At 40.6% G+C, this 25,863-nt stretch overlaps 1 protein-coding gene across 2 annotated transcripts in view; it reads right to left on the bottom strand.

The window, feature by feature from the left end:
• Positions 1-3,937: 3,937 nt before the first annotated feature.
• The window catches only part of LOC143673389 (protein SPATA31F1-like), a 33,774-nt gene continuing 11,848 nt past the window's right edge, over positions 3,938-25,863 (bottom strand). The window contains exons 1-4 of one of the 2 annotated variants that reach the window (XM_077147838.1): positions 10,410-10,660; positions 9,726-9,771; positions 9,147-9,207; positions 3,938-7,849 (exon numbers count right to left, since the gene is read on the bottom strand). In XM_077147838.1, the coding sequence (XP_077003953.1) occupies positions 4,120-7,849; positions 9,147-9,207; positions 9,726-9,771; positions 10,410-10,553 (3,981 nt within the window). In that variant the 5' untranslated portion in view covers positions 10,554-10,660 and the 3' untranslated portion in view covers positions 3,938-4,119. Of the gene's footprint in view, positions 7,850-9,146; positions 9,208-9,725; positions 9,772-10,409; positions 10,661-25,863 lie in introns of those variants that run through there. The other variant, XM_077147841.1, reaches the window with a different exon arrangement.

Genomic DNA, 25,863 nt, shown 5'->3' with positions numbered 1-25,863 from the left:
AAGCTCCTTGGAAGCATTGGGCAGTGGGGGACGGGGTAGGGGAGGGTCTCTTTTGTTTAACTGCTGTATCCCCAGTGTCTTTGGCATTTAGTAGGTCTTCAAGAATGGGTGAATTGCAGTTTTGACAGCTGATCAAATGGTATCTAAGTTAGTGTTTTATGCTTAGAATTTAAGAACTTTGCTATCTGAATATGTAGATCTTTTTCCTTGTTGCCTCAGTTTTAAATTGGTTTATGAAACTTACTGTACAAACACAGGCTTTACAATGATTATATGGATACTTTATTTAAATATGTCTATGGTTAAGCTAACTAAGATCCATTTTTGGTGGTTCTAAGTGTGTTGTTTATTTTCTTAAATTAAAAAAAAATTGTTTTTAAAGAATGGGTGAAATGATGCCATCCATTCTCCACCTTGGTAATGTCATCCTGAACCTCAAAATATTTTAATGTACTTTTATAATTAATACAGAGATTTTTCCAGCTAGTCACTATTTTGGTATGGCTATTTTCCTGACATGCTTTGCTGATGTTATAATCTTAGTCTTGATTGTAATCTGAATCCCATTCTCCACACCCTGTAGGCTAACTTCTACTCATCATTTGAGACTCAGTCTAAGCATCACTTCTTGAGCAAACGTTCCATAAGAACCCCACAAAACTAGGCCATAAGTCCCCGAGTGTTATTTCACCTGCTTCCTCTAACCAGCTCTCATCACATTGCTTTTAATGACTTTTTGACTTTCTATCCCTGATACCATATGCTTCAAGGGAGCAAAGCCTGTATCTTCATTGTTGTTTCTGGCACACAGTAAGTACTCAAATATTTGAACTCTTGAATGCAGTAGTCAGGTCAAGGTCATTTTTTGTGTGTGACCATTCTGAGAAGGACTTTTCAGTTAAAAACTTCTTCCTATGCATGCCTACACTCTGAAGCATTAATCACACCGATATACTGAGAAACTTCTAAACTGGTTGCTAAACAACCACTTTCTTGAACCCCACAAGCGCTTTCCTGCTACCCTGTTCACCCCAATCTCTCTGCCCAGACTTCTAAACTTCACCACAATCTAGCAAGTAAAGAATTAATGCTGGCAGTGCAATGGTGGCTCAGTGGCAGAATTCTCGCCCGCTTGGCCAGAGACCCAGGTTCAATTCCCAGAACCTTCCCATGCCAAAAAAAAAAAAAGAATTAGTGCTAGTCATAGCCAGGGGTCTCCAAGACTGACACTGGGAAACAGTTTGGTGAGGCGGAGAGTCCGTGTTTTAAGGTTTGAGTTAAATTGGTACCTTCAGACCAAGATGAAATTTTTCCCCCTTGCTGTTGGCTGTACAGTCTGGAACTCAGGGAAGAAGACAAGATCATAGAATGCATGTGATAATCATCAATACAGTGGTAAAAATAGAAGTTTAGGTACGGCTAAACATTTATCCTCTTAACAGATGAAGAAACTGGGGCTCCAAAATGTTAGGTAAGTTGTCAAATTGCAGCGTTATGATTCTCACCCTGATACTCTCCCATGTTCCATCCCTGTGACCAGACCTTAAAACCTGCATCTGCCCCAAAGGTCAGACATTTGACCAAAAAATTGTAAAAAGATTTTGTAAAGTTCTACTTGGGTTGTGATTTTGCTTCCTTTTGTCTCTGTATCTCATCTTACTCTGAAATAATTCTCTGGCTTCTTCAGCCAGAAGTTTCCTTTCAAAGGGAAGGTGATGACCCAAATCTTTTACCCATTGTAAACCCGCTACTGAGTGGAACAATCACAGCCCTGAGCTCTGCTGTTCAGCTATGGCTCCAAAAGACATCTAGGGGCTCCAGTTTTCCTTCAAGAGAGACCAGTAGCTGTCACAACCCAGTAAACAGCAGATGGAAGCACTTGGGTCTTGTTAGGAGTTCAAGGGAATATGGCCTTAATGGCCACCAATGAGGGGTCAGACCCTTCTGCTCCCTGGGCTACTAAGGCTGCCTTTGGTGGTAGACGATCCACTTAGTGATGGCATTGGGGGTGGGGGTTCAGGTTTGGCTGAACAGAAAGGAGGAAAGAGTTCTAAGAATGCCCCAGTATGGCAGGCTACCCAAGAGGCCTCTGAAAACAGGCCTCCTAAAACAGACTTCATTTGGTCTGTGTGTAAGGGAACATGTCACGGGACATTGCTTGGAGGGACTTAGATTTCTTAGCAGAGCTTAAAGATCTCAGTTTGTCTGTCAGATTCCCTTTGGGTTTCTCCATTTCATCCAAAGAGTTTCAGAGAATTATACCTAATATTTTAATTAAGGATAAATAGGTATTTCCCTTAAGCTGCAAATTATTAGACTTTCTTTGAGAGGCAAATGGGCCAAGTTCCACCTCCATTCTGAGCAGCTGATCTGTTTGTGAAAGACTCATGTGTGGCATTAGATTCTAGATTCCTAGCATTTTCAGTGGCCAGACAATGGATGGGGCACTTTCCACAAGACTTAGTCTCCTTTTGGCAGTCAAAGTGAATAGATTTGATGTTTCTGCAAATGTAGTTGTACATAAAGAAGAGATGGGGAAGGATGAGGAGGAGCAAGTTGAAGTTGAGAAGTCTGGAGCCTGCAGGCTTATTTGATGTAGTCCTTGATGGGGGAAAAGACAGGAGTCATTCTCTGAGGGCTAGGCACCAGCAGATCCCAGGACAGGATACAACTGTTCAGTTAAGCATCCTTTGCTTATCATCAAAGTATATTCAGGAAGGCAAGGCTAGTAAGAAAGCAGGGCTGTGGAGGACCCCAGATATATGTGGTGTGTAAACAGGACTCAGCTATACGGACAAAGCCAAGCTGCTGGCAGTTAACTCGAAAGCTGAGATATGTCTAGAAAACCCCTTGAGTCTGTGGTTTTTTCCCAGAAATTTCATGCTCAACTGACTGCTTTTCTTCACTCTGTGGGCAAGCAGAGAACAGCTCAGAGTTTATTCATCTATTTCCCCCAAGAGTACCGGGACCTTGGGCCTGCTTCCTGGCTCTGGACTCTTCAATGCAAACCAAACTGGCTGGCTTTGCTCCCTAGGTACATGAAAGCTGCTCTCCAATACATCTCCAGCTACATGCTACCTTTCACTGTTTCTCTCCTTGTCCCTGGGAGTAGAGGGACAGACTCTTTTCAGCACCTATTCTGATTTTCATTCTAGAAGGCATTCGTACAGCTGAGAGGTAGTGGAGGTTGGAACCAGGCAACAGGACAACAGCAGGTTACCAGATGGGTTCCCCAGAAAAATCTCAATAATAACAACAGGGAGGAAAGGGGGAGATTCTATATTTTGGTGTTGACATCTATCAAAACACGAAATGCAAAATCCTCTCCTCAAGGATGGAGCCCATGGTTCTCTTAGATAAAACCTTGTCAATGCTATCATCACATCCATGTGGTTCCTTTGGGGACCAAGGATATAATGGGAAGCTATGATTGAATCAATTCTGACCTCACCCTCAACACACATTAGACAAGGTATACTCTGCTCAAGCCTATTTATCCACAGGGCAGGGTAGGCTGAGAGGAGTTGTGTGGAATGCGGACTATCTGAAATATGGATTTAAGCTCCTTCCTCAGGTAAGGATGCCTTTTTTTTTAATGACACAAAATGGTTTAATTAATAAACAGATAGCAGCATAACTTAGGACTATAAAATAACAATACATTTGTTGGGTAAATTCCCCCTTCATTTGGCTCCTTAGGGACACTTCAGTTGAAATTGGGTCTGGAAGAACTGGTGAAAGCAAGGATAACTCTTCCAAGGCACAATCTAACTGCACTTGACATCACCCAAAGGAATAATATGACATTTCCTTCATATTTATTTTAATGACACTTTCTATAGATATATTATTTACAAGGTATGGATGACTTTTTAATCTCCCTCATGGCTTTCCTAAGACACTGCTGTGGAGAGAAGAAAGAACAAACAGGCAACTCTTTGCGTAGAGATACAGAGTGTATTTAGGGTGGTGTTCTGCCCCACCTGCACATTAATGAAAATGGCAATAGCAGTCCTCGTCCAGAGATGCAGACAGAGCTCTGGGAGCTTGCAAACTCTCTTTGATTGCATTGGGTCATCCTAGGCAGACCAGTGTTTCCTCAGAGGAGGGAATCGGGACCTATGGTAGACTCCCTGATTGGGAGGCACAAGCCTCTCGATGACAGTGCCGAGGGCAGTAGCAGAGTTGGCCCAGGACTGAGGAAGAGTGGACCTTATGAGAGAGCTTCCAGAGCTGACTGTCACGGGACTGAGGGCCATGCAAGAAGGCCAGGCCCACCTGCATCTCAGTGCGTGGAGATTGGAAGTTGATGTCCCCTGTTGTCTTCTTGGACTTAGCTCTTGCCACAGGGTCTTTTGTAGGGGCTGAGACCTTTTCAACAAATTTTTTTCTTGTTTTGGCTGCTTTCTCAGCTCCAGAGAGAATGGATTTCTCATGCTCTTTGCCTTTTGTCTTGGGGTTAATACAGTGCAGAAAGTGTTTCATCTTATTTCTCAAGCCAGACTCTGGAAGGCTGGGGCTCCTGTGAGCATGGGCTCCCGTCGCCCGGCCCTGTAAAATCTGACCATGCAGAGGCTTTCCCTGAATTAGTTCGTTCAGGAAAGGCTGGGCCTGTGAAGAGTGAGGCACCATACACTGGGCAGTCTCAGGAATCCTTTCTGCTTTGATGATGACACCTAGCTTGGTTTGATTGTCTTGCAGATTATTCTTTTCAGATGCTTTTCCCCCAGGGACTCCTGGAGGTAGCTCAGCGAGCTTAAACTGAGGACAACGCTGGAGACTTCGCTGCTGACCGGGAGCTGCCCGAGGTAAGTTATGGCTTCTTCCCCAGGGTCCTCGGAGTGTCCTGTTCAGAAGTGTCCCTGCTGGCCTCTGGTCTTCAGCAGGGTGTCTTTTTTCTCTGATTGTGGAGAGCCCAAACCCTGCATCCCCTTCTCCATAGTCCCCTGCTGTTTTGGGTTTCCGCACATCCTCTCTCTTCACTGTCAGCGAGGAAACTTTGGCTGAGTCCTTGCTCTTGCTAGGGCTGTGGGGTTCAGGGCTCCAGGCTTTCTCCAGGCTGGGGTTGTTCACTTCTGCTTCCATCTGAACACAAAGCACCTGGGCCTCTGTCTTGTCCCCACTTGGCTGTGCGATCTTTGAGGTCCAGTGGGCAGAACCATGGGGTATTGCTCTGGAACGTGCTTGGTTTTGGCTCTGCTGAACTGACTTTAGCTCAATAGCCAGCTGATCTTTCAGGTGGGCCCACTGTGGGTCTGGGGCATATGGACTGTCTGGTGGGAGGGGGAGTTCCTGGAGCAATGTTTTCCCTTGGCTGTTCAGAGACTCTTCACAAGTCTCCTTTGTGGATATGTTATCTGGGACCGCTATGATTTGTTCCCTGGACTCCCTTGCCTTTATGGGAATTCCCAGTTGTATCTCTAGGGCCTTTTTTCTCAAATGGAAATTTAGTTTATTCAAGACGGGTGTCTGGAGTGAGTAGTTGCTAATAGGCTCCCCCTGGCACTCTGGAGGCACTACCTCCATCACCCCTTCCTCCTGCACTTCAGTCTGGAACTCCTGTGCACTGTCTGCAGAAGTTTCATTGGCATCTTCAAAGTCTGGCTCAGGATCTATACATTGGTCTTCACATAGGATTGCCTGAGTCTGATGTTCTGTTGGGCACACAAAAGGCTCAGGGACCATCTCTGTGATGGTACATTGACTGGCAATTGCTGGGATCATGGCCCTGGAGAGAGCCACATAATAAAGAGCAGGCAGCCCTGACAAGAAGGCCAAATATTTGTGCCGTAAAGTCGTCTCCAGCTTCTCAATCGCTACCTCGGACAGGGCCTGGGACAGCTTAGAGTGTTCATTGCTGGCATCTGATGAGGCCTGTTGTTGGCAGCCAAGGGCCGTTGGCATCCAGGGCATAATGTCCTGAGGTAGGTCAGAATCAGCTGCTGCCTGCAGCTCTACAGGCTTGCTTTCTGGAATGCAGGGAAAGGAAGCCACTGCCAGGCCCCCAGGAATTCTGCAGTCCCAGGAGCTAGCCACAGGGGCAGGGACATTACCCTGGCGGATCTGCTTACATTTCATGTCAATGTGTCTCTGCAGTATTGCCTTGGCCCTAGAGAGCAAGTATGGCATGGGGTGCAACAATGGGGACATGTTGGGTGAGAACAGGTCAGTGGACCCATTGGCTTCTGGGGCTGCAGGCTGGGAGACATGCACATTGGCCAGGGCAGTGCTATTCCAGGGTAGGGCCTGCTGATCAGTGGGGGATAGGAGCAACTGGATGGACTGCTGGATCTTCTGGGGTAAGCCCCAGCGATGGTGAATCAATTGTTTCTGGAGATGGAATTCTAGCAGCCTCTTGGCATGTTCTGGGAAGAAGAGGAGCTCCCTCGTGAAGACTGAGATGTGCTTTCCTGGCCAGGAAGGGTCCACTATCTCAGGAGACTGGGCCATGTCATGGGGTTTATATGTCATGGGGCCATGGCCTTGCTGAGCTCTCTGGAAAACAGCTGGCAAGCCCCACTGAAGCTGCAGCTGCCTCTGCAGCAGGTGCCACTCCAAGGCTTCACATTCGGCCAGAGTCAGAAATGGGACATTCATCTGGGCTTGTTGATGGTCAGGTGGAGAGGCCCAATATGGGGAAGGTGAGGCAGAAGATAGTGGTGAATGGGGTCGACTTTTTGGCAGCAGGGAGAGGAAAGACAGCTCATTGAAAAGAAAAGGAACATTCAAGGGGGTCTTGGACATGCTCCTATTAGTGGAGAAGCCTTCAGAACCCAAGAAGGTGGCAACGAGGGACTCACTGTGCAGAGAAGGGAGGCCACAGAATAACTGGCTATATTTCTGCTGCAGATGACCCCCTGAGTCATCATCCTGTCCCCCAGACAGTGGATAAATGTCCCTTAGGACTTTAACAGCTGGAGGGGGTAAGGTCAGAGCCATATGGTTTGAGGTTTGCTGGCTGTGGTATCTTTGTTCTCGGTCTATAATGGACCATTCAGAAACCCAGAAGGCCTGGATGGGCTGGCCGGTCATACATGAACCCCAGGTCTGGTGGGAAATGGTCCCAAGTTTTTCAACAGAGGCCTTAGAAATATTATTCAGGATGAGAGAAACTGGTTGGTTATTTCCAGGCTGGTTAAACAGTGGTGGGTCTGGCATAAGCTGCTTCAGGGACTCCTCCACACGTCTGGGGAGCCCCCACCTCTGGAAATGCATCCATTTTCTGACATGTAACTCAAGAAGCCTCAGGACTTCAGGACTGAGGAATGGCAGGTGGGCAGGGAGGGCCATATGCAAAGCCATAGGATGAGTCAAGTTAGTGAGCTCTGGGTTCAGGGGCAGCAAAGGGACCTGGGATTTTAAAGGCTGCTGGCCTTGGTTCCCCTGAGCAATTTCAGAGCTTCTCGTCTTCTTCTGGTTCACTGGAACTTTAGGCCCCTCAAGCCTTGAAGGAGTCACTGACTCTGTGGCTCTGGGCACATCTGATGACGAAAGTCCCTGCCCTAGAGGCAGGTGTTTAGTCAAGTAATCTTGGATGCTGAGTATACTGGGTGACTGGGCAGCTGTCTGGGTTAAGGATTTCTGATCTGTTAATTGTGACAGTGTGGAAGTTAGAGATGCCATTGAAAGCTCCCTAGACTGCTGGGATGGCTTCTCCAGAGTCTTCTCAAAAGAACCACTAGACATGGATGTAATCTCTAGGCAAGAAGAGACCTGCGATGCCCCTGATGAAATGTTCTCACCCGCCAGCAGTTGCTGAGTCTCTAGAGCCACAGCGTTGCAGACAAGGCAGGAGGGATCTGCACACAGGAGCTGCCGCACACTTCCCTTCTGAGGAAGCCAGCCATGGCTAGGAACAGAAACACAGCAGCTGTTACTCAAGCAGTGTCCTCTGCCTCCTTGAAAGAGTATGACTTGGGGGATAGGCACTGCCCTCTGCTAGTCTTATTAGCTGTAAGGCCTACCCTGCAAGAATCTATCCCTTAGGTTTTCTTCCTGAGAAAATGGCATTTGGTGGGTTAGCACTGGCTGAGCTGAAGATCTGGAATGTCAAGGTCTTGGACAGCCCAGGAGAGGGGAGGACCCTAAGTGAGTGCCTGGAGTTTGGGAGTCCATTGTTGACCTGTTTTGAGAAGCTGAATTAGGAGATGGGAACCATGCATATAGGGCCACCAAGTGGTTAGCTGATGTGACATCGCCAGGAACATCATCAGGCAGAACCCTGAGTCAGTTTTGTTTAGGGCTAAAAACATCAAAGCTTGGTAATGAGCATTTTCATATTATGGGGGATGATATCCTTGTGGGAACCACATTCTGCATCCTGGGGGCTGGGCCCTGTTCCTGGCCCATGTACAGAATATCTGTTTGGAACCAATCCTGTCCTCTAGAGAATTTTTTTTTTCATTTGGTTGTACAGTAATGAACTTTACTTTCCAGTACTTTTCATAAATACAAGTCATGTGTATACACATCACCCTTCCATTTAGGTATTTCTAAATGAATCTGGATTAAATATTTTGTATAGGAAATAGTAGGCTTTATTTTATTGAAGAGTGGGTATATTTTTTGTTGCAAGTGAATGTAAGTGTGTACAGATTATATAGTCCTTTGCCTTTGAAAAGATATAACTATTCCTCTCTTGAAATGTCTCTATAGATCTTAAGAAGAGGTTAAGCTGATAAGCTTCTATCTGATGGCTGTCGCAGGACCTGGCCTTACCAAAGACCAACCACAGGATTAATGTCAGCAAGATCCAGACACTCAGAGAAGTCTACCTTTGAAAGGGCTTAGGTATAAATAGAATATGATAATGATGACTTATTTATGCAAAATCCATTCCCTTGACTGGATAACTGTTTCATTGCTGTGTTCAAGCCCATGTAGAGTCTTTTATGAACTAATCAATAGTTAGCCCTTGAATTCCAGGTTGCTGTGGCTCTAGCACCAAGAGCAAAATTGAGAGATTCTTCCCTCTTGGGGTATCTGACCCTCTCTACTCTGGCGACCTTCTCAGCCTGTTAACCAGGCTCCACTTTGCATGGCTCCTGCCCAGTCCTTATAGCTTTTCTCATCCTTGCCCTGGACCAAGCTGACAGCTCATCAAAGGCGATGCTAGAGTTTGGGAAACAGTGAAAACAAGAGATCACCTTTTCATTAGGGAGAGCAGCTCCTGCGTTTTCTCAGCTACTTTCTTGGAAGCTCTCCTATCTGAGAAAGCAGAATTGTTATGTGGGATGGGAGAGAGATCACATCACATCCTAGGAAACTGAGTAATAAGACCATAGACTTTGAAAAGAGGGTGTAAACCACAAGAGCCAAGTCTGTATATATCTTAAAACATTTATGGTGTGCTATCTCAATCTTAATTTCATTTGATATCACATCCACAGCCTGAAGCAGTATTGTCAATTTCATGCCTATTTTATGGGTAACAACATTGAGACACAGTGGCTTCCTCAAAACCTTAAAACCAGTAGATGACACAGTTTAGGACTTCTGCCTACTTCCTTATCTCTTATTCCTAGGGAGATAAGGCAGAGAGGTTTGGAATATACCCAGGCTCTGATATTCCATTCAAGGAAGAATGTGAGAAGTTGTCATTTTTGGAATTGGAGCCTTCAGTGATTAGAGGACCTGGCTCTTGGGCCCTCAAGAGCCAAGGAGTCAGGATCTATGAGGCTGTTGCCTGTAGTGGAGGGGAGTATGAGGAGAGATTGAAACTTTACCTCCTGATGCTCCATCTTTAGCCCTTTGTCTGACTTTTTGATGGCACTTAAAGACAAAAAAGTTAAATGTGAAACTTAGACAACATTTTCTTTTTCACATTCATAATGAGACAAAACCCATAAATATTTCCTAATCCCTTTGTATGTTTTTTATATACTCTCTGACTTTCTTTTCCCCACTTCACTTTTTTTTTAACTCATTTTCTTTCTGTATTCATTTCTGACTCACTTTGAGGCTCTTCTATACTCCATACTTCCCACCCTATTTCAATGGTAGTTTTGAGGAAGGATCAGGATGAGAAAGAAGATGAGGAGAACAGATTAAAGGGTAGTTGTTTCCAGTTGCCAAAGGGCTTCAGCTTACTAAATTCTTAAGCACCAACCAGAAAAATCACCCAAATTGGGAGGACTTCTGAAATCCAGTGATTAAGACTCTATATCCTCTACCACACTTCGCCTCAACCCAACCAGGTAGAGAGATTTTTGGCTTTTTAATTAGAGTACACTGTAGGGAGGGCCTGGTAAGGATTAATTTCTAGGCTCTAAGAAGAAAAGCACTATTCAGTAGTAACCGAATGTATATTTTTTAAAAATTGAAGGGGGTGGTAAGGAGAGAAACTGATAATTTAAAAGTTTCCTAACTAAGGCTTAACCAGTTTAATTTAGGTTATAGTGTCTCCATACCCTGCTGCAGCTTCTCGTGGGTTCCAACTTTAATCCATTACGACTCCTTTTCACTTGCCAAATAATTAGAATAATGATGAATATGGAGCTGCAGGTATATAAGGGATATCCAGCACCCCACAGAATATAAGTTGGGCTCAACATGGTCCAAACCTCATTAGCATGAGGAGACCAGCCATCCCTGAATCTAGGCGTCCAGGATCCTGGTGCCTAATGATTCCTAATGCTATGCCTTGTCATCTCTACCTCACAGACGATGGAACCAGGCCACCAGACTGCATCACAAAGCCCTCCTGATTCCCAAGGACATAGTAATGTCGAAGGGAAGTTCGTGTACTATTTTAGTCTAGAGATGAGGGCATCTGTTTGTCCGTGAGAGTTAGAGTCTGGGACCAAAGGTACCACAGTCACAGGCAGTGTCTGTATTCCCATTCTCTTTCCATTTTCCACGCCTACATTAAGCTGATGCCTCAGTTCTCTAATTTAAGACAACATCTTCTCTCTTCCCCAGAAAGCTGAGCGTTTATGCACACAGGGAACCTTATAAGAAAGAGTGACATTAATAGAAGCCCCTCCACCAACTCCCCCATCATTAGCTGGTTATATACCTGAAAAGCACAAAACAGGTTAGGGCAGCCAGAATTGGTTAAGGCTTGGAAACAAAGAACTTTGATGTTACAGGTATTATTACTGGTGATTAATGGAGATTAAGGCAGAGGACCTTGGCTGATGTGGCAGGAAAACACCAAGGCAGCAGCATCTTTAAATAACACTAAGCAGAGTCTTTGTGGGCAAGAGAGGGTAAACACTGCCTTTAAGGAACGCGTGTGAATGAGGCTCACTTCTTGAGGCCTGTCCAACACTTGATATTCCAGACCTGCCTCTGTAGCGTTACAGTATTCTGCCAGCAGAGATGGCAGGGACCACTTTCACCTAAGGAACACAAAGGAGTTACTCATGGTTGGATCTAGTCCTCTATTCTTGATGTAGGTTGTTTGCCTAAAGAGTTTTGTTTTAGCTTGAAATTTCAAAACCTTAGGCTGGGCCGGGCAATGGGGGTGCAGTGGCAGAGTTCTCACCTGCCATGCTGGAGAGCTGGGTTCGATTCCCAGTGCCTGCTCATGCAAAACAAACAAACAAACAAACAACAACAACAAAAAAAAACCTTAGGTAGGGCAGGTGTTTCCCACTCTGCCCTAGAACCCATTACTCTTATATCTATATCCTGCTTATTCATTTATACACTTATGTTCCCTCCTCGGCCCTTTGGTCATTGTACTATATCGCCAATACACTAGGATTTCTCAATTTTCTTTGAGAAGTTCTTGCTCTAATGAGCATGATTCTACAGCCCCAAAATGAATAGGCTAGAAATCTCTGAAAAGGCTATTTGATTCTTCTTCCAGTATCCAGTACCCCACCCAGCAGGTGTGATAAACACTCAGACACTAAGCGGGTCAGTATCAAGGGTAGAAAGACATTTGAATTTATTGCATGCCCACTCTCAGGATACTTAAAAAATCTAGTTTCAAATATAAGATTAACTTCACATATAGCAAGAGTCAATGATTTTCTTTAAATAATTTTATGTCCTCTTGAGGCTCAGGTCTCAAACATAATCTTTCAAGAGAGAGAAAATTGAGAATCAGGGTGACCAGAAAGGGTTCCTGGGAAAAATGTGACATTGGAGTAGGGTCTAAAAGTACAGGCTGTAGGGGAAAGGAGAGCATTCCAGGTGGGAGCATAACTTACCAACAAATGAAAACACTGAGGCATGGCGCACAGATTTCCTTTAGCAATGAGAAATGAAGTTTAGTTCTAAACAGATGTGCAGTTGGGTGGAGTGGAGAGGAATTGTGAGGGAAGATTGGCGGAGCAAGCCTGAGTCTACTTGAAAGAAAGCCTTGGCGTTTATTTTATTTCAAGCACTACATTTTTTTTGAAGGAAAGTTACCTGAATACTATTATAAATGATGGACTATAGTTAACAGTACAATTATAAAAATGTTCTTTCATGAATTGTAACAAAAATGCCACACTAATGCAGGGTGTTCATAAAGGCATCATGTGGGAACTCTCCATTTTATACATGATTTTTCTCTAAACCTACAACTTCTCTAATAAAAATAAAGTAAACGTACCTATTCATAGAAAGTTCAAAAGGCACAAAGGGTATATAGTATGTCTCTTTCCCATCCTTGTCTCCCACCTCCCATTTTCCTTCCCTGGAGTCAGCTACTCCTCTTAAAATCTTGTGTATTTTTTTCCAAAGTAATCTATAATACACAAAAATAAATGAATTTTCATGTTTTTCTTTATAAATGGAAGCATATTATGCACACTCTTTTCCTTCTATTTCATTTAATAATATAAATATATTTAGTGCATATAATTTTCTCTCATGTCTGTACTCTCTTGACATGGCTGTATCACAGTTTACCTTCAGTGCCTTATTTTTGGATGTTTAGTTATATTTTTTACTATAATAATGCTGACGCATGACTCTCATATATACAAGTCTTTGTATATGTATGCATATATTTGCAGGAAGAATTCCTAAGAGTGAAATTTCTGGGTCAAAGGGTGTATTTATTTAGTATATTAAATATTGATATTGCCTATATTGTATCATACTACACAATATTGATATTGTACAATATCAAACTCTCAAAAAAGTTTTAGTGCCTCTTCTCATATCCTTGTCAATTTACTTTGGCTAAATCTTATAACTTGTCCATCCAAGAGGTGGAAAATGTTATCTTGTAGTTTTGTGAGTTTTGTAATCCTCTTCTCAAATGATTGTCTATCTCAAGTGATTGTCTATCACAATTAGTTTGCATTTCTAGAATTCCATATAAATGTAATCATATCCTTTATGCACACTTACATCTGTCTTTCATTTGGCACAACTATTTCAATGTAACCATTTTGTTGTGTGTATCAGTGGTCATTCTTTTTTATTGCAGATTAGTATCCCAATGTATGCATATACCGCAATTTCTTTATCCATTTACTGATTGATAGACATTTGAATTTCACCTTTTTTTAACTTGGAAAGTCAGGTTTATTTACAAATGTTCTCTTTTAAACAAAAATGTCATTCCATCCCTTCAAAATACTATAACTGATAATTTCCACAAAAAACATTGCAAAGTTTTAACCTTTTTACACAAAATTGTATTATGGGGTGAGCAAATAACCTCTCAAGATGGTCTAAGACTTAAAAACAAAAGCATACGTACAGCTTATCCAGCATAAATGTTCTATTGTCAGAAAGAATGAATGATTAAATTCACACACCTTTAATGTTTCCACCAGGAAATGTAAACGTGATCATTTTGGGGGAGGTAAATCCTTCACAATAAACATAGTCTTTTTATGTAGTATAATTTTTTTTGTATTCATCATCATGATCATTTCTTAGAACATTTGCATCAATTCAGAAAAAGAAATAAAAAGAAAACAGAAAAAAAATCATGCATACCATACCCCTTACCCCTCCCTTTCATTGATCACTAGCATTTCAATCTAAATTTATTTTAACATTTGTTCCCCCTATTATTTATTTATTTTTAATCCATATGTTTTTTTATTTAAAATTTTAAAAAAACCAAAAAACACCAAACAAACACAAACATTCATAACTTTTGATCATTCTGTTCTACATATATAATCAGTAATTCACAATATCATCACATAGTTGCATATTCATCATCATGATCATTTCTTGGAACATTTGCGTCTATTCAGAAAAAGAAACAAAAAGAAAACAGAAAAAAATTCATACATACCATACCCTGTACCCCTCCCTTTCATTGACCACTAGCATGTCAATCTAAATTTGTTTTAACATTGTTCCCCCTATTATTTATTTTTAATCCATATGTTTTACTCATCTGTCCATAAGGTAGATAAAAGAAGCATCAGACACAAGGTTTTCACAATCACACAGTCACATTGTGAAAGCTATATCATTTTACAATCATCTTCAAGAAACATGGCTACTGGAACAAAACTCTACATTTTCAGGCAGTTCCCTCCAGCCTCTTGGTTACACCTTAACTAAAAAGGTGATATCTATTTAATGTGTAAGAATAACCTCCAGGATAACCTTTCAACTCTGTTTGGAATCTCTTAGCCATTGACACTTTATTTTGTCTCATTTCTCTCTTCCCCCTTTTGGTCAAGAAGGTTTTCTCAATCTCTTGATGCTGAGTTCCAGCTCATTCTAGGATTTCTGTCCCACGTTGCCAGGAAGGTCCACACCCCTGGGAGTCATGTCCCACATAGAGAGGGGGAGGGCAGTGAGTGTGCTTGTCGTGTTGGCTGAGAGAGAGAGGCCACATCTGAGCAACAAAAGAGGTTCTCTTGGGGGTGATTCTTAGGCCTAATTTTAATTTTAAGTAGGCTTAGCCTATCCTTTGTGGGATTAAGTTTCATATGAACAACCCCCAAGATTGGGTGCTCAGCCTATTGCTTTGGTTGTCCTCACTGCTTGTGAGAATAGCAAGAATTCTCCACTTGGGAAGAAAGGAGAAAAAGTTCCCCCTTTCTCATCATTCCTCCAGGGGACTTTGCAAATACTTTTTTATTCGCTGTTCAAATCCCTCTGGGATTTGTCAGGGCATCACTCTGGACAAACCTACAAAATCTCATGCCCTACTTAAGGTTCCATGTACTTATGGTGTTCATTTAAGCTGTCCACATAAGTTATATTAGGAAATGCACTAGTCAAAATATAAATTTTGTTATGTAGTATAATTTAATTGTGATTTTTTAGGATTGCTCTTGTAGGTTTGTATTTATGCTAATTAAAAAAAATAAATCATCATTGTAAAAAGGGCACAGACTTTTCTACACAGATTTTCCTACCAGTAGAAATATGGTTGAGTCTAATTATTCAGGCAAATCGATTAAATAATAAATGCATGAAATACCCTAAAACAAAGACACAATCATCATGTGAATGACTGATTTACAAAATTAGACTTCTCCCTGAAATCAGAGAGGTCTGCTCCTTAATAGTTAATATAAATTTGATTTTTTCCCATGGCTGAGACAATATGTAGCCACATTATTTAACCAAAAAGTTGTACATTACCTATTTATTGTTTTATATGTAATAATTAGTTTCAAAAGTCTTTTATAAATTTTTTCTAGGGGACTAATCAATCTCACATCATAACTAAGTCGTAAGGAATGTCAACAATTTGGGAAAACAAAAACAACAAAATCATCCCTGAGAAGTAAGGGAGAGAAGAATCTCTTATGAACATAAACGTGACAGTCTTGGTCCTTTTTAACAAATTTTATCATGGCATGGTAAAAATATCAAATGTATTTCAGTTCTCAATACTATCTCTGTTGTATTAATCTGATCTTTTTGTAATGAAACTACAAGTACAGCATTTTTAAAAGTCAGGTAAATAAGAACTCTTATTTTATTGTCAACTTTACATTTTTGTCAAATGCAACGTTGGCCAGCTAAGATATCTATGTTCCAATAATGACTGAAGAAATAACTTCTGCTTGCATTGCATGTCTTCTTCCGGGTCTCCATTTCCCTTGTGTATCTTCACTCAAATTATAAAAGTAATACAATTGCAATTGGGTTTGCTGTTATCAATGGCACTCTTACAGATCAAATGAAGTTCATTAGCTGAGATTTAATACCTGGCTTCTCTCCCAATCTGTCCATTCCCTGCTCTGTTCTCCAGCACTGTTCTTGAGGACGCTCTCCTCGCGCTGAGTGGCTCTGGCATCGCCACACAACAGGGTCCCTGCAGCAGCAAGGACAGGATAAAGGCCATGTCTCCCTGAGCCGCTCTGAGCCCAACCGTTCACGCTTGCACTGCCGACCAGGACCGAGCGCCATCACTGTCTGCGCTCTCCGATTTTACCACTTTTGGTTATTACAAATAATGCTGCTATAAACATAAATGTATCAGTCTTTATATGGACATATTTTTCCTTTTCTCTTCGGTTAATGCTCAGGAATGGAATGACTGAATCCTGTTGTACTTATGTTCAATATTTAAGAAACCATCAGATTGTTTTCCAACATGGAAAAAATGGTTGTACCGGTTTTTTTTTGTTCCCACTAAGAGTATATGATACTTCCAGTTACATACATCCTTGCCAATTCTTGGTATGTTGTCTTTTTAATTTTAGCTATTCTAATAGCTGTGTTTCTCACTGTGGTTTTAGTTTGTGTTTCCCAAATGACTAACAATGTTGAGCTTCTTTTCATGACCTTACTGTGCTCTCCATATATCTTCTATGGTGAAGTATGTGCACAAATATTTTGTTCATTTTGTTGACTAATTGAAGTAAATTGATCATTCAATAGCAAAATACAACCAACCCAATTAAAAACGGGCAAAGGATTTGAATAGACATTTCTCCAAAGAAGATAACAAGTGGCCAATAAGCATATGAAAGATGCTCAACATCATTACCCACTAGGAAAATGCAAACTAAAATCACAATGAGATACTACCTTATACACGCTAGAATGGCTATAGCTAAAAAAATGGAAAACAAAAAATGCTGGTGAGAGTGTGGAGAAATAGGAACACTCATACACTGTTGGTGGGAATGCAAAATGGTGCAACCGCTGTGTAAAGTAGTTTGGGGATTCCTTGAAAAGTTTAACAGAGAACTACTGACAATCCCACTTCTAGAGACATACCCAAAAGAACTGAAAGAGGGACTTAGATATTTGTACGCCAATTCCATAGCGGGATTATTCACAATACACAAAAGTGGGAAGCGATGCAAGTGTTCATCAACTGATGAATGGATAAACAAAATGAGATATATACGTTCAATGAAAAATTTTTTTTGCCTATTCTATGTTATCTATCTTTTCAAATGCATTTTAGAACATGATTTTCAATTTCCATAGTGTCTAGTCTGCCTTTAATCTCATTTAGTATATTTTTCATCTCAGACATTGTACTTTTTATCTCTAGAAGTTTGTTTACATCTTTTAAAAGTATCTTCCATGGTTCTACTTAACACGTTCAGTGTTTTCTCCTGCTTCTTGAATATCTTAATACTGTTATATGTTTTATTATCCTCATCTACTACTTTATATATATAAATTCTGGATCAGTTTAGATTGGTCAATTGTCTTCCTCCTCATGGAGTGTATTTTCCTACTTCTTTGTATGCCTGATAGTTTGGCTGGATGCCAGACATTATAAATTTTACTTTGTTGACTGAAAGATATTGTTGTATTCTTGAGCTTTGTTTTACTTTAACTTTTTGAAGTAACTGGAAAGAGTTTTACTTTTTTTTCGGATATTCCTATAAGCTTTATTGGGCAGACGATATCAGTGTTTAAGTCCAGGATAATTTTTCCTCACTACTGAGGCAAGACCTTAAAAAAAGGTAAAATACTAAAGAAAAGTACTGTATCAATGTCCTATTATTATAAGGTTTTCCACTATTGTGCTGGAATAGGCTCTCTGCCTACATCTGCATGTGATCTATGGCTACTATAACAGTATATCTTTTTAGGTGTTTTTTAATCCCACCTTAGATGCTTTACTCACATGCATGTACTGCTGAATATCCAGTGGTACCTTCTTTAGGTCCCCAGAGTTTTGTGTCCTGTCTTTTCTTCTGGCTGCTCTGGAACTCTGGCTGCCTCTGGTCTTCTCGGGCTCCCAGCTCTATCCCTTAACTCGTGGTGACTTCTGGGTACTGCCTGGATTCCTCCTCCCTGTACCACAGCCGGAAAACTTTGTCTAGGCAGAAGGCTGACACCATTGTAAAACATACTTTATTTGCTTCCCGTTTCTCAGTGATCATTGTCATTGGTTTCTTGATTTCCAAAGTGTTGAGAGCCATTGTACATTTTGTCTGTTTTTCAGTTGTTTCAGACAGTAGGGCAAATGTAAGTCCTGTTACTCCATCTTTACTTAAAGTGGCAGTCTTAGCAGAGTTGTACTATTTTCATTCTATAAATCTTGCATGATTTTAGCTGAGGGTTTATTCCTATGTTTTTCATCTTATTTTTTCTATTGGAAATGGAATTTCTATTAAATATTTTTATTGGATACAACAAACAAACATACGAACATTCTTGACTTACAAATATTTTATACATGGTGTACAATCAGTGGTTCACAATATCATCACATAGTTGTGCATTCATCACCATGATAATTTTTTTGAACATTTGCATCTCTCCAGCAAAAGAAAGAAAAAAGAAAAAACTCATACATGCCATGCCCCTTACCTGTCTCTCTCATTGATCACTAGTATTTCAATCTACTCAATTTATTTTAACCTTTGTTCCACCTATATTTGTTTATTTTTTATCCATATTTTTACTCATCTGTCTATACCATAGCTAAAAGGAGCATCAGACACAAGGTTTTCACAATCACACAGTCACATTGCAAAATCTGTATGACTATACAATCATCTTCAAGAAACGTGGCTACTGGAACACAGCTCTATAGTTTCAGGTACTTCCCTGTAGCTACTCTAATATACCATAAACTAAAAAGGGGATATCTATATAATACATAAGAATAACCTCCTGGATAACCTCTGACTCTGAAATCTCTCAACCACTGACACTTTATTTTGTCTCATTTTTGTCTTCCCCTTTTTGATTGAGAAGATTTTCTCAATCCCATGATGCCAAGTCCTGGCTCATCCCAAGATTTCTGTCCCACATTGCCAGGGAGGTTTATACCCCTGGAAGTTATGTCCCATGTAGAGGGGGGAGGGCAGTGAGTTCGCTTGCTGTGTTGGCTTAGAGAGAGAGAGAGGCCACATCTGAGCAACAAAAGAGATTCTCTGGGGGTGACTCTTAGGCCTAATTTTAATTATAGGTGTAGCCTATCCTTTGCAGGGATAAGTTTCATATGGGCAAACCCCAAGATCGAGGGCTCGACCTATTGATTTGGGTGTCCCCACTGCTTGCAAGAATATCAGGAATTCTCACAATGGGGAAGTTAAATATTTCTTCCCTTCTCCCCAGTCCCCCAAGGGGACTTTGCAAATACTTTTTAATTCTATGCCCAGATTACTGTGGATATATCGGGGCATCACTCTAACCAGTACATTCCAACAAGATCTCATGTCCTATTCAAGATTCCATGTAATCATGGTGTTCAATTCAACTGACCATACAAGTTAAATTAGGAAATGCCCTAATCAAGATATAAAATATAAATTTTGCAGCAAGTAAACATATCTCCCTTTAGTCTCACACAGAAGTGGAAGTTTTAAAATATGAATGACCATCTATTTTCAACACCCTGCAATACTGACATTCCTTTGTTCTTCCTCACGCAACACATTTTTAAATTTGTTCATTTAGTCAATATCATTGTATACTCTAGGCATTCATAAAGTACACCATCTGTCTTTATCATCTATCTTTCCTTCTGGTTTCATACGTACCCCTAACCCTTCTCCCTCTGTCATTCTCACATTCAGCTTCATTCGCTGTACTTAAATTATTGTGCTACAATCAGGAAGTATTGTGCTATCCATTTCTGAATTTTTACAGTCAGTCCTGTTGCACAATCTGTATCCCTTCAGCACCAATTACTCAGTCTCAACTCTGTTGCTAGCTCCTGATGACCTGTGTTCTTAACTGAAATTCTCCAAGTTCACTCATTAACGTTAGTTCATATCCATGAGACCATACAGTATTTGTCCTTTTGTTTCTGGCTAATTTCACTCAGCATAATGTCTTCAAGATCCAGCCATGTTGTTACATACTTCATGATTTTATTCTGTCTTACAGCTATGTAATATTCCCTGGTATGTATATACCACAGCTTGTTTAGCCACGCATCTATTGATGGACATTTGGGCTGTGGAAATGGAATTCTTCTTCTGTAATATCTTTTAACTGATTCTTGCATATATGTATGGTTGAGGCCATTCATTTCTAAATATTAACTTCATAACCAGGATTAAATTTTTCAGTTTATTTCATTGTGTTTTAAATAACCATCATCCATTTGAACAGTGAATAAAAAAGTGTTTGCAAAATCCCCTGGTGGATGGTGAGAAAGGGGGAAAATCCAGCTTCCCCAAGTGGAGAATTCTTGATATTCTCACAAGCAGTGGGGACAACCAAAGCAATAGGCTGACCCAAAAAAGAAAAAAGAGAGAGGATACAAATAAATAAAATCAGAAACGGAAGAGAAGGCATAATGACTAAACTTGCAGAAATAAAGGAGTTAATAAGAGGATACCATAAGCAACTATATGCTATAAACTAGACATCATAGATGAAATGGACAGTTTCCTGGAAAGGCATGAACAACCAACATTGACTTGAGAAGAAATAGCTGAACCCCAAAGAGAAGGCTGGGAACAGGAGATGCCACCATATGCCTTGCCATGTAATGAGCTAAGGATCCCAGAATCACCACAGTCTTCAGAGAGAAAGCATCATTTTGTTGGGCTTTCTTTTAGCCTCAAAACCATAAGCTGATAAATTCTCATTGTTTAAATTGACTTTTCATGATTTTTCTAAGAGCAGCATAGGAAACTGAAACAATTATAATAATGGATTATAACCTGAATAAGAATCAGTTAATCCATACTGATATGAATAAAAATGGGAGAAGGAAAAGCTCTTCCTTACAGAAGAATGCCAGTTATAAATATAGAAGGAATGATGAAGTTTTAAAATCTGTAAAGGTTTCTGCAACTGGTGGGTGAAAGTTTGATGAAAAATGGGATATTTTTAATAGTCTCAGAAAATCTTCCCACAAATTAAGGTACTACCTTAACCAAAAGCTGACATCACCAGTATTGGGACAAATCAAATCATATGCCTCCTGATATAATGCACTGAGAAGAACACAACATCACTTCGGTTGTATTCTTGCCAAAAGAGCATAACTTGAACCTAAACCTGGGGAAACTTGGACAAAATCAAATAGAGGAATATTCTTCTTCAAAATAACTGGTCTTGAGTGATTTGATCAGTGAGTGGAAAAGTATTTAAATATTTAAATATTTAAAGTATCTAAATATTTTCATCAATATTTAGAATTGCAAAGCCCCCTTTGGGGAATGGTGAGAAGGGGGAGAAATTCAACTTCCCCAAGTTGAATTCTTGATATTCTCACAAGCAGTGTGGACAACCAAAGCTATAGGCTGAGCCCCCAGTCTTGGGGGTTGTTCATATGAAACTTAACCCCACAAAAGATAGGTCAAGTCTATTTAAAATTTAAGCCTAAGAGTCACCCCCAAGAGAGCCTCTTTTGTTGCTCAGATTTGGCCTCTCTCTCCAGCCAACACAACAAGTAAACTCACTGCCCTCCCCCTGTCTATGTGGGACATGACTCCCAGGGGTGTGGACCTTCCTGGCAATGTGGGACAGAAATCCTGGAATGAGCTGAGACTCAGCATCAAGGGATTGAGAAAAACCCTAGAATGAGCTGAGACCCAGCATCAAGGGATTGAGAAAACCTCCTCTACCAAAAGGGGGAAGAATGAAATGAGACATAGTGTCAATGGCTGAGAGATTCCAAACAGAGTTGAGAGGTTATCCTGGAGGTTATTCTTATACATTAAGCAGATATCACCTTGTTGTTCAAGATGTAGTGGAGAGGCTGGAGGGAACTGCCTGAAAATGTAGAGCTGTGTTCCAGTAGCTATGTTTCTTAATGATGACTGAATAATGATATAGCTTTCACAATGTGACTGTGTGATTGTGAAAGCCTTGTGTCTGATGCTCCTTTTATCTACCTTGTCAAAAGATGAGTAGAACATATGGAATAAAAATAAATAATAAGGGGAACAAATGTTAAAATAAATTTAGTTTGAAATGCTAGTGATCAATGAAAGTGAGGGGTAAGGGGTATGGTATGTATAATCGTTTTTATTTTCTCTGTTATCATTTTTTTTTCTGTTGTCTTTTTATTTCTTTTTCTGAATTGATGCAAATGTTCTAAGAAATGATGAATATGCAACTATGTGATGATATTGAGAATAACTGATTATACATGTAGAAACGAATGATATGTTAATGTTTTGTTTGTTTGTTCTTAATTTTTTAAATTAATAAATAAATTTTAAAAAATAACTTGTCTTTACTCTTCGCAATGGAAAAATCAAACAAAGATTGAAGGAGACTAAAGAGACAAAGCAACTAAATGCAGCATGTAAGGAAAACATAGCTATAAAGCACATTAAGGGAATAACGTTGTCAGTTTTATTCTTTACAAAAATGACTCCGTTTTCTTGATGGGTTAGACTTTCAGGGAGCAAGTATAGAAAAGAGTACATTAGTATTCTGATGTAGTAGCCCAAGATAGACATAGTGGGGTCTGAAGCGGAGTTTAACAGCAGATTTAGTAAGAAGTTATCCAACTTAATATATATTTTGGAAACACATTGTGCCGGTCTGAATCTGTGGTGGACCCCAGAAAAGCCATGCCCTTTAATCCTCATTCAATATGGCTGGGTGGGAGCATTTTGATTATTCCCATGGAGATGTGGCCCACCCAATTGTGGGTGGTAACTTGATTAGATGATTTTCATGGAAGTATGTCTTCACCCATTGAAGGTGGAATTGTTTACTGGAATCCTTTAAAAGAGGAAATATTTTGGAGAGAGTCCTTTTTGGTAGAGCCATGAGAAAGCCAGCAGATGCCGCCATGTTCGCCATGTGCCCTTCTAGCTGAGAGAGAAATGTTGAACGTCGTCGGCCTTCTTGAACCAAGATACCTTAGATTGGACATTTCTATAGACTTGTTTTAATTGGGACATTTTCTTGGCCTTAGAACTGTAAACTAGCACCTTATTAAATTCCCTTTTTTAAAAAGTCATTCTGTTTCTGGTATATTGCATTCTGGCAGCTAGCAAACTAGAACACACATCTACTGATGGATCGAATCTTTAGTGTGAAGGGCAAAAAGAATTTTTTGAAAAAAACCTCTTTATTCTTTTTTTTTTTTTTCACATGGGCAGGCACCGGGAATCGAACCCGGGTCCTCTGGCATGGCAGGCAAGCGTCCTTGCCTGCTAAGCCACCGTGGCCCACCCGGAAAAAAACCTCTTAAGTTATTATTTGCCTAAAGAATTGGATGGATGGATGGTCCTATTTAATGACTTGAGCTTAGGAAATGCAATTTTTAGGGGGCATCAGTAATTCATATTTGGCCAGACTATGTTTGAGGCACCTTATACATTAAAGTGGAAATGTCATGTAAGGAGATGGATGGTTTATAAGTCAGGGCATAGGTCTCAGCTGGAAATATAAAGCTGAGAATCATTAGGTAAACATAATTGAAGCCATGTGGCCAGATAAGTTCTGAGAGAGAGTATAATTAGAGAAGGGGAAAAAAAATGAAGTGGTCAAAGGATAGAGTACTGGGTTAGTTCAACACTTAGAGGCCTAGTGGTGGAGGAAGAGGAGCTAGCAAAGGAAATTGAGAAGGAATATATGATGAATTTGAAAGAAAAGGAAAGTACAGTGTCTTGGAAGTTAGAGAAAAAAGTGTTTCAAGACAAAGGGAGTGATGAACTGTGTCAAATGCTAACAAAAAGTAAAATAAAGAGAAAATTGGCCATTGGATTTAGTAAGATGTGGGTCATTTGTAACCCTAACAAGGTCCATTTCAGTGGAATCATGAGCAGGAAACCTGATTAATGTATATTCAGCAGAGAGTCGGAAGTGGAAAAGTAGGGCAAAAGAGTGTAGACAGTGCTTTCAAAAAATTTTGCTGTGAAAGTGAGCAAAATCATTGGCTTATAAATATAAAGGATTAGAGCCAAGGTTGTTTTTTTGTGTGTGTGTATGTGCACAGACACTAAATTTAGTACTGCCATACTTTTGTGTGCTGATGAGAATGATCCAGGAGACAGGACGAAATTGATGGAATGATGAAGAGAATACTCGATGGAGTTTCATCCAGAGGAAAGGCAAAATATGTGTAAATGGATGGAGGAATATTGGTAGAATTTGTGATGAGAAAGTGAGAGCATTTCTTTTCTAATTGTACTTATTTTCTATATGAAACTGTAGTAGTTCATCAGATGAGTGTGAAATGGTTTTCTTGGGGAGTAAAAATATCTATAGTGTGAGTGCCCATTTGAGATTATGGTTATAAATGTGAAGTGATTTCAGTCAGCACTGTGAAATGATTTTCTCCTGCAAAGTTGGTCTGTGTGGACTAAGCAGGTGATTGGGTTTAGCCAGAGTGTGAATTTTACCAGGCAAGAACTATAGACAGAAAGAAGGAACAGGTGGGTTTGGCATTTACAAGTGCTGGACCATGGGCCCTAGGCTGGCTAAGAAGGGAAATGAACATAGGATAAATAAATAAGATAGTGGAAGAGTGTAGTTATTGAATGAAGTCTTCCCTACATTGGAGACTATTGGAGAGAGACATCAGAGAAAAGAATCTAGAAAAATAGAGTGTGATGATATGACAATGGAGTGTCTGTAATGGAGATTTTTTAAATGGTACATTTTTTGGAGATGACATTGTAAAGGTGGGTGGAGGAAGAGATCATTGTTGCTAGGAAGGCCTAGGAAGGGAATGTCCAGAGTGCTAAATAGTACATCATAAGTAGCTGGTGAGTTAATCAAGAACGGTGATAGAAGTGGCGCTGGACACACATATACACATATATATTTTCAGACTGTGACAGCACTGAATTGAAGTGATAAATGAAGCAGTGACATGATAGTTGTGCTGGTTTGAAAGGATGTATGCCCCCTAGAAAAGCCATGTTTTAATCTAAATCCAATTTCATAAAGGTAGAATAATCCCTGTTCAGTACTGTATGTTTGAAACTGTAATCAGATCATCTCCCTGGATGACGTGGTTTAGTCAAGAGTGGTTGTTAAACTGGATTAGGTGACGATATGTCTCCACCATTTGGGTGGGTCTTGATTGGTTTACTGGAGTCCTATAAAAGAGGAAACATTTGGGAGAATGGGAGATTCAGAGAGAGCAGAGAATGCTGCAGCACCACGAAGCAGAGAGTCCACCAGCCAGTGACCTTTGGAGATGAAGAAGGAAAATGCCTCCCAGGGAGCTTCATGAAACTGGAAGCCAGGAGAGAAAGCTAGCAGGTGATGCTGTGTTCACCATGTGCCCTTCCAGATGAGAGAGAAGTCCTGACTGTGTTCGCCATGTGCCCTTCCACTTGAGAAAGAAACCCTGAACTTCATCGGCCTTCTTGAACCAAGATATCTTTCCCTGGATGCCTTTGACTGGACATTTCTGTAGACTTGTTTTAATTGGGACATTTTCTAGGCCTTAGAACTGTAAAGTAGCAACTTATTAAATTCCCTTATTTAAAAGCCATTCCGTTTCTGGTATATTGGATTCCGGCAGCTAGCAAAATAGAACAATAGTCATAAGGAGTTTCTGGGATGGCAGAATCTAAAGACATGAACTTCAGAGGAGCTGGAGTTTTTGAGGGAGGAAGGAGAGGTTGTGTGGAAGTG

Source organism: Tamandua tetradactyla, chromosome 2, assembly GCF_023851605.1.
Source record: "Tamandua tetradactyla isolate mTamTet1 chromosome 2, mTamTet1.pri, whole genome shotgun sequence".
Taxonomy (NCBI): Eukaryota; Metazoa; Chordata; class Mammalia; order Pilosa; family Myrmecophagidae; genus Tamandua; species Tamandua tetradactyla.
This window is presented reverse-complemented; position numbering and strand designations above follow the sequence as displayed.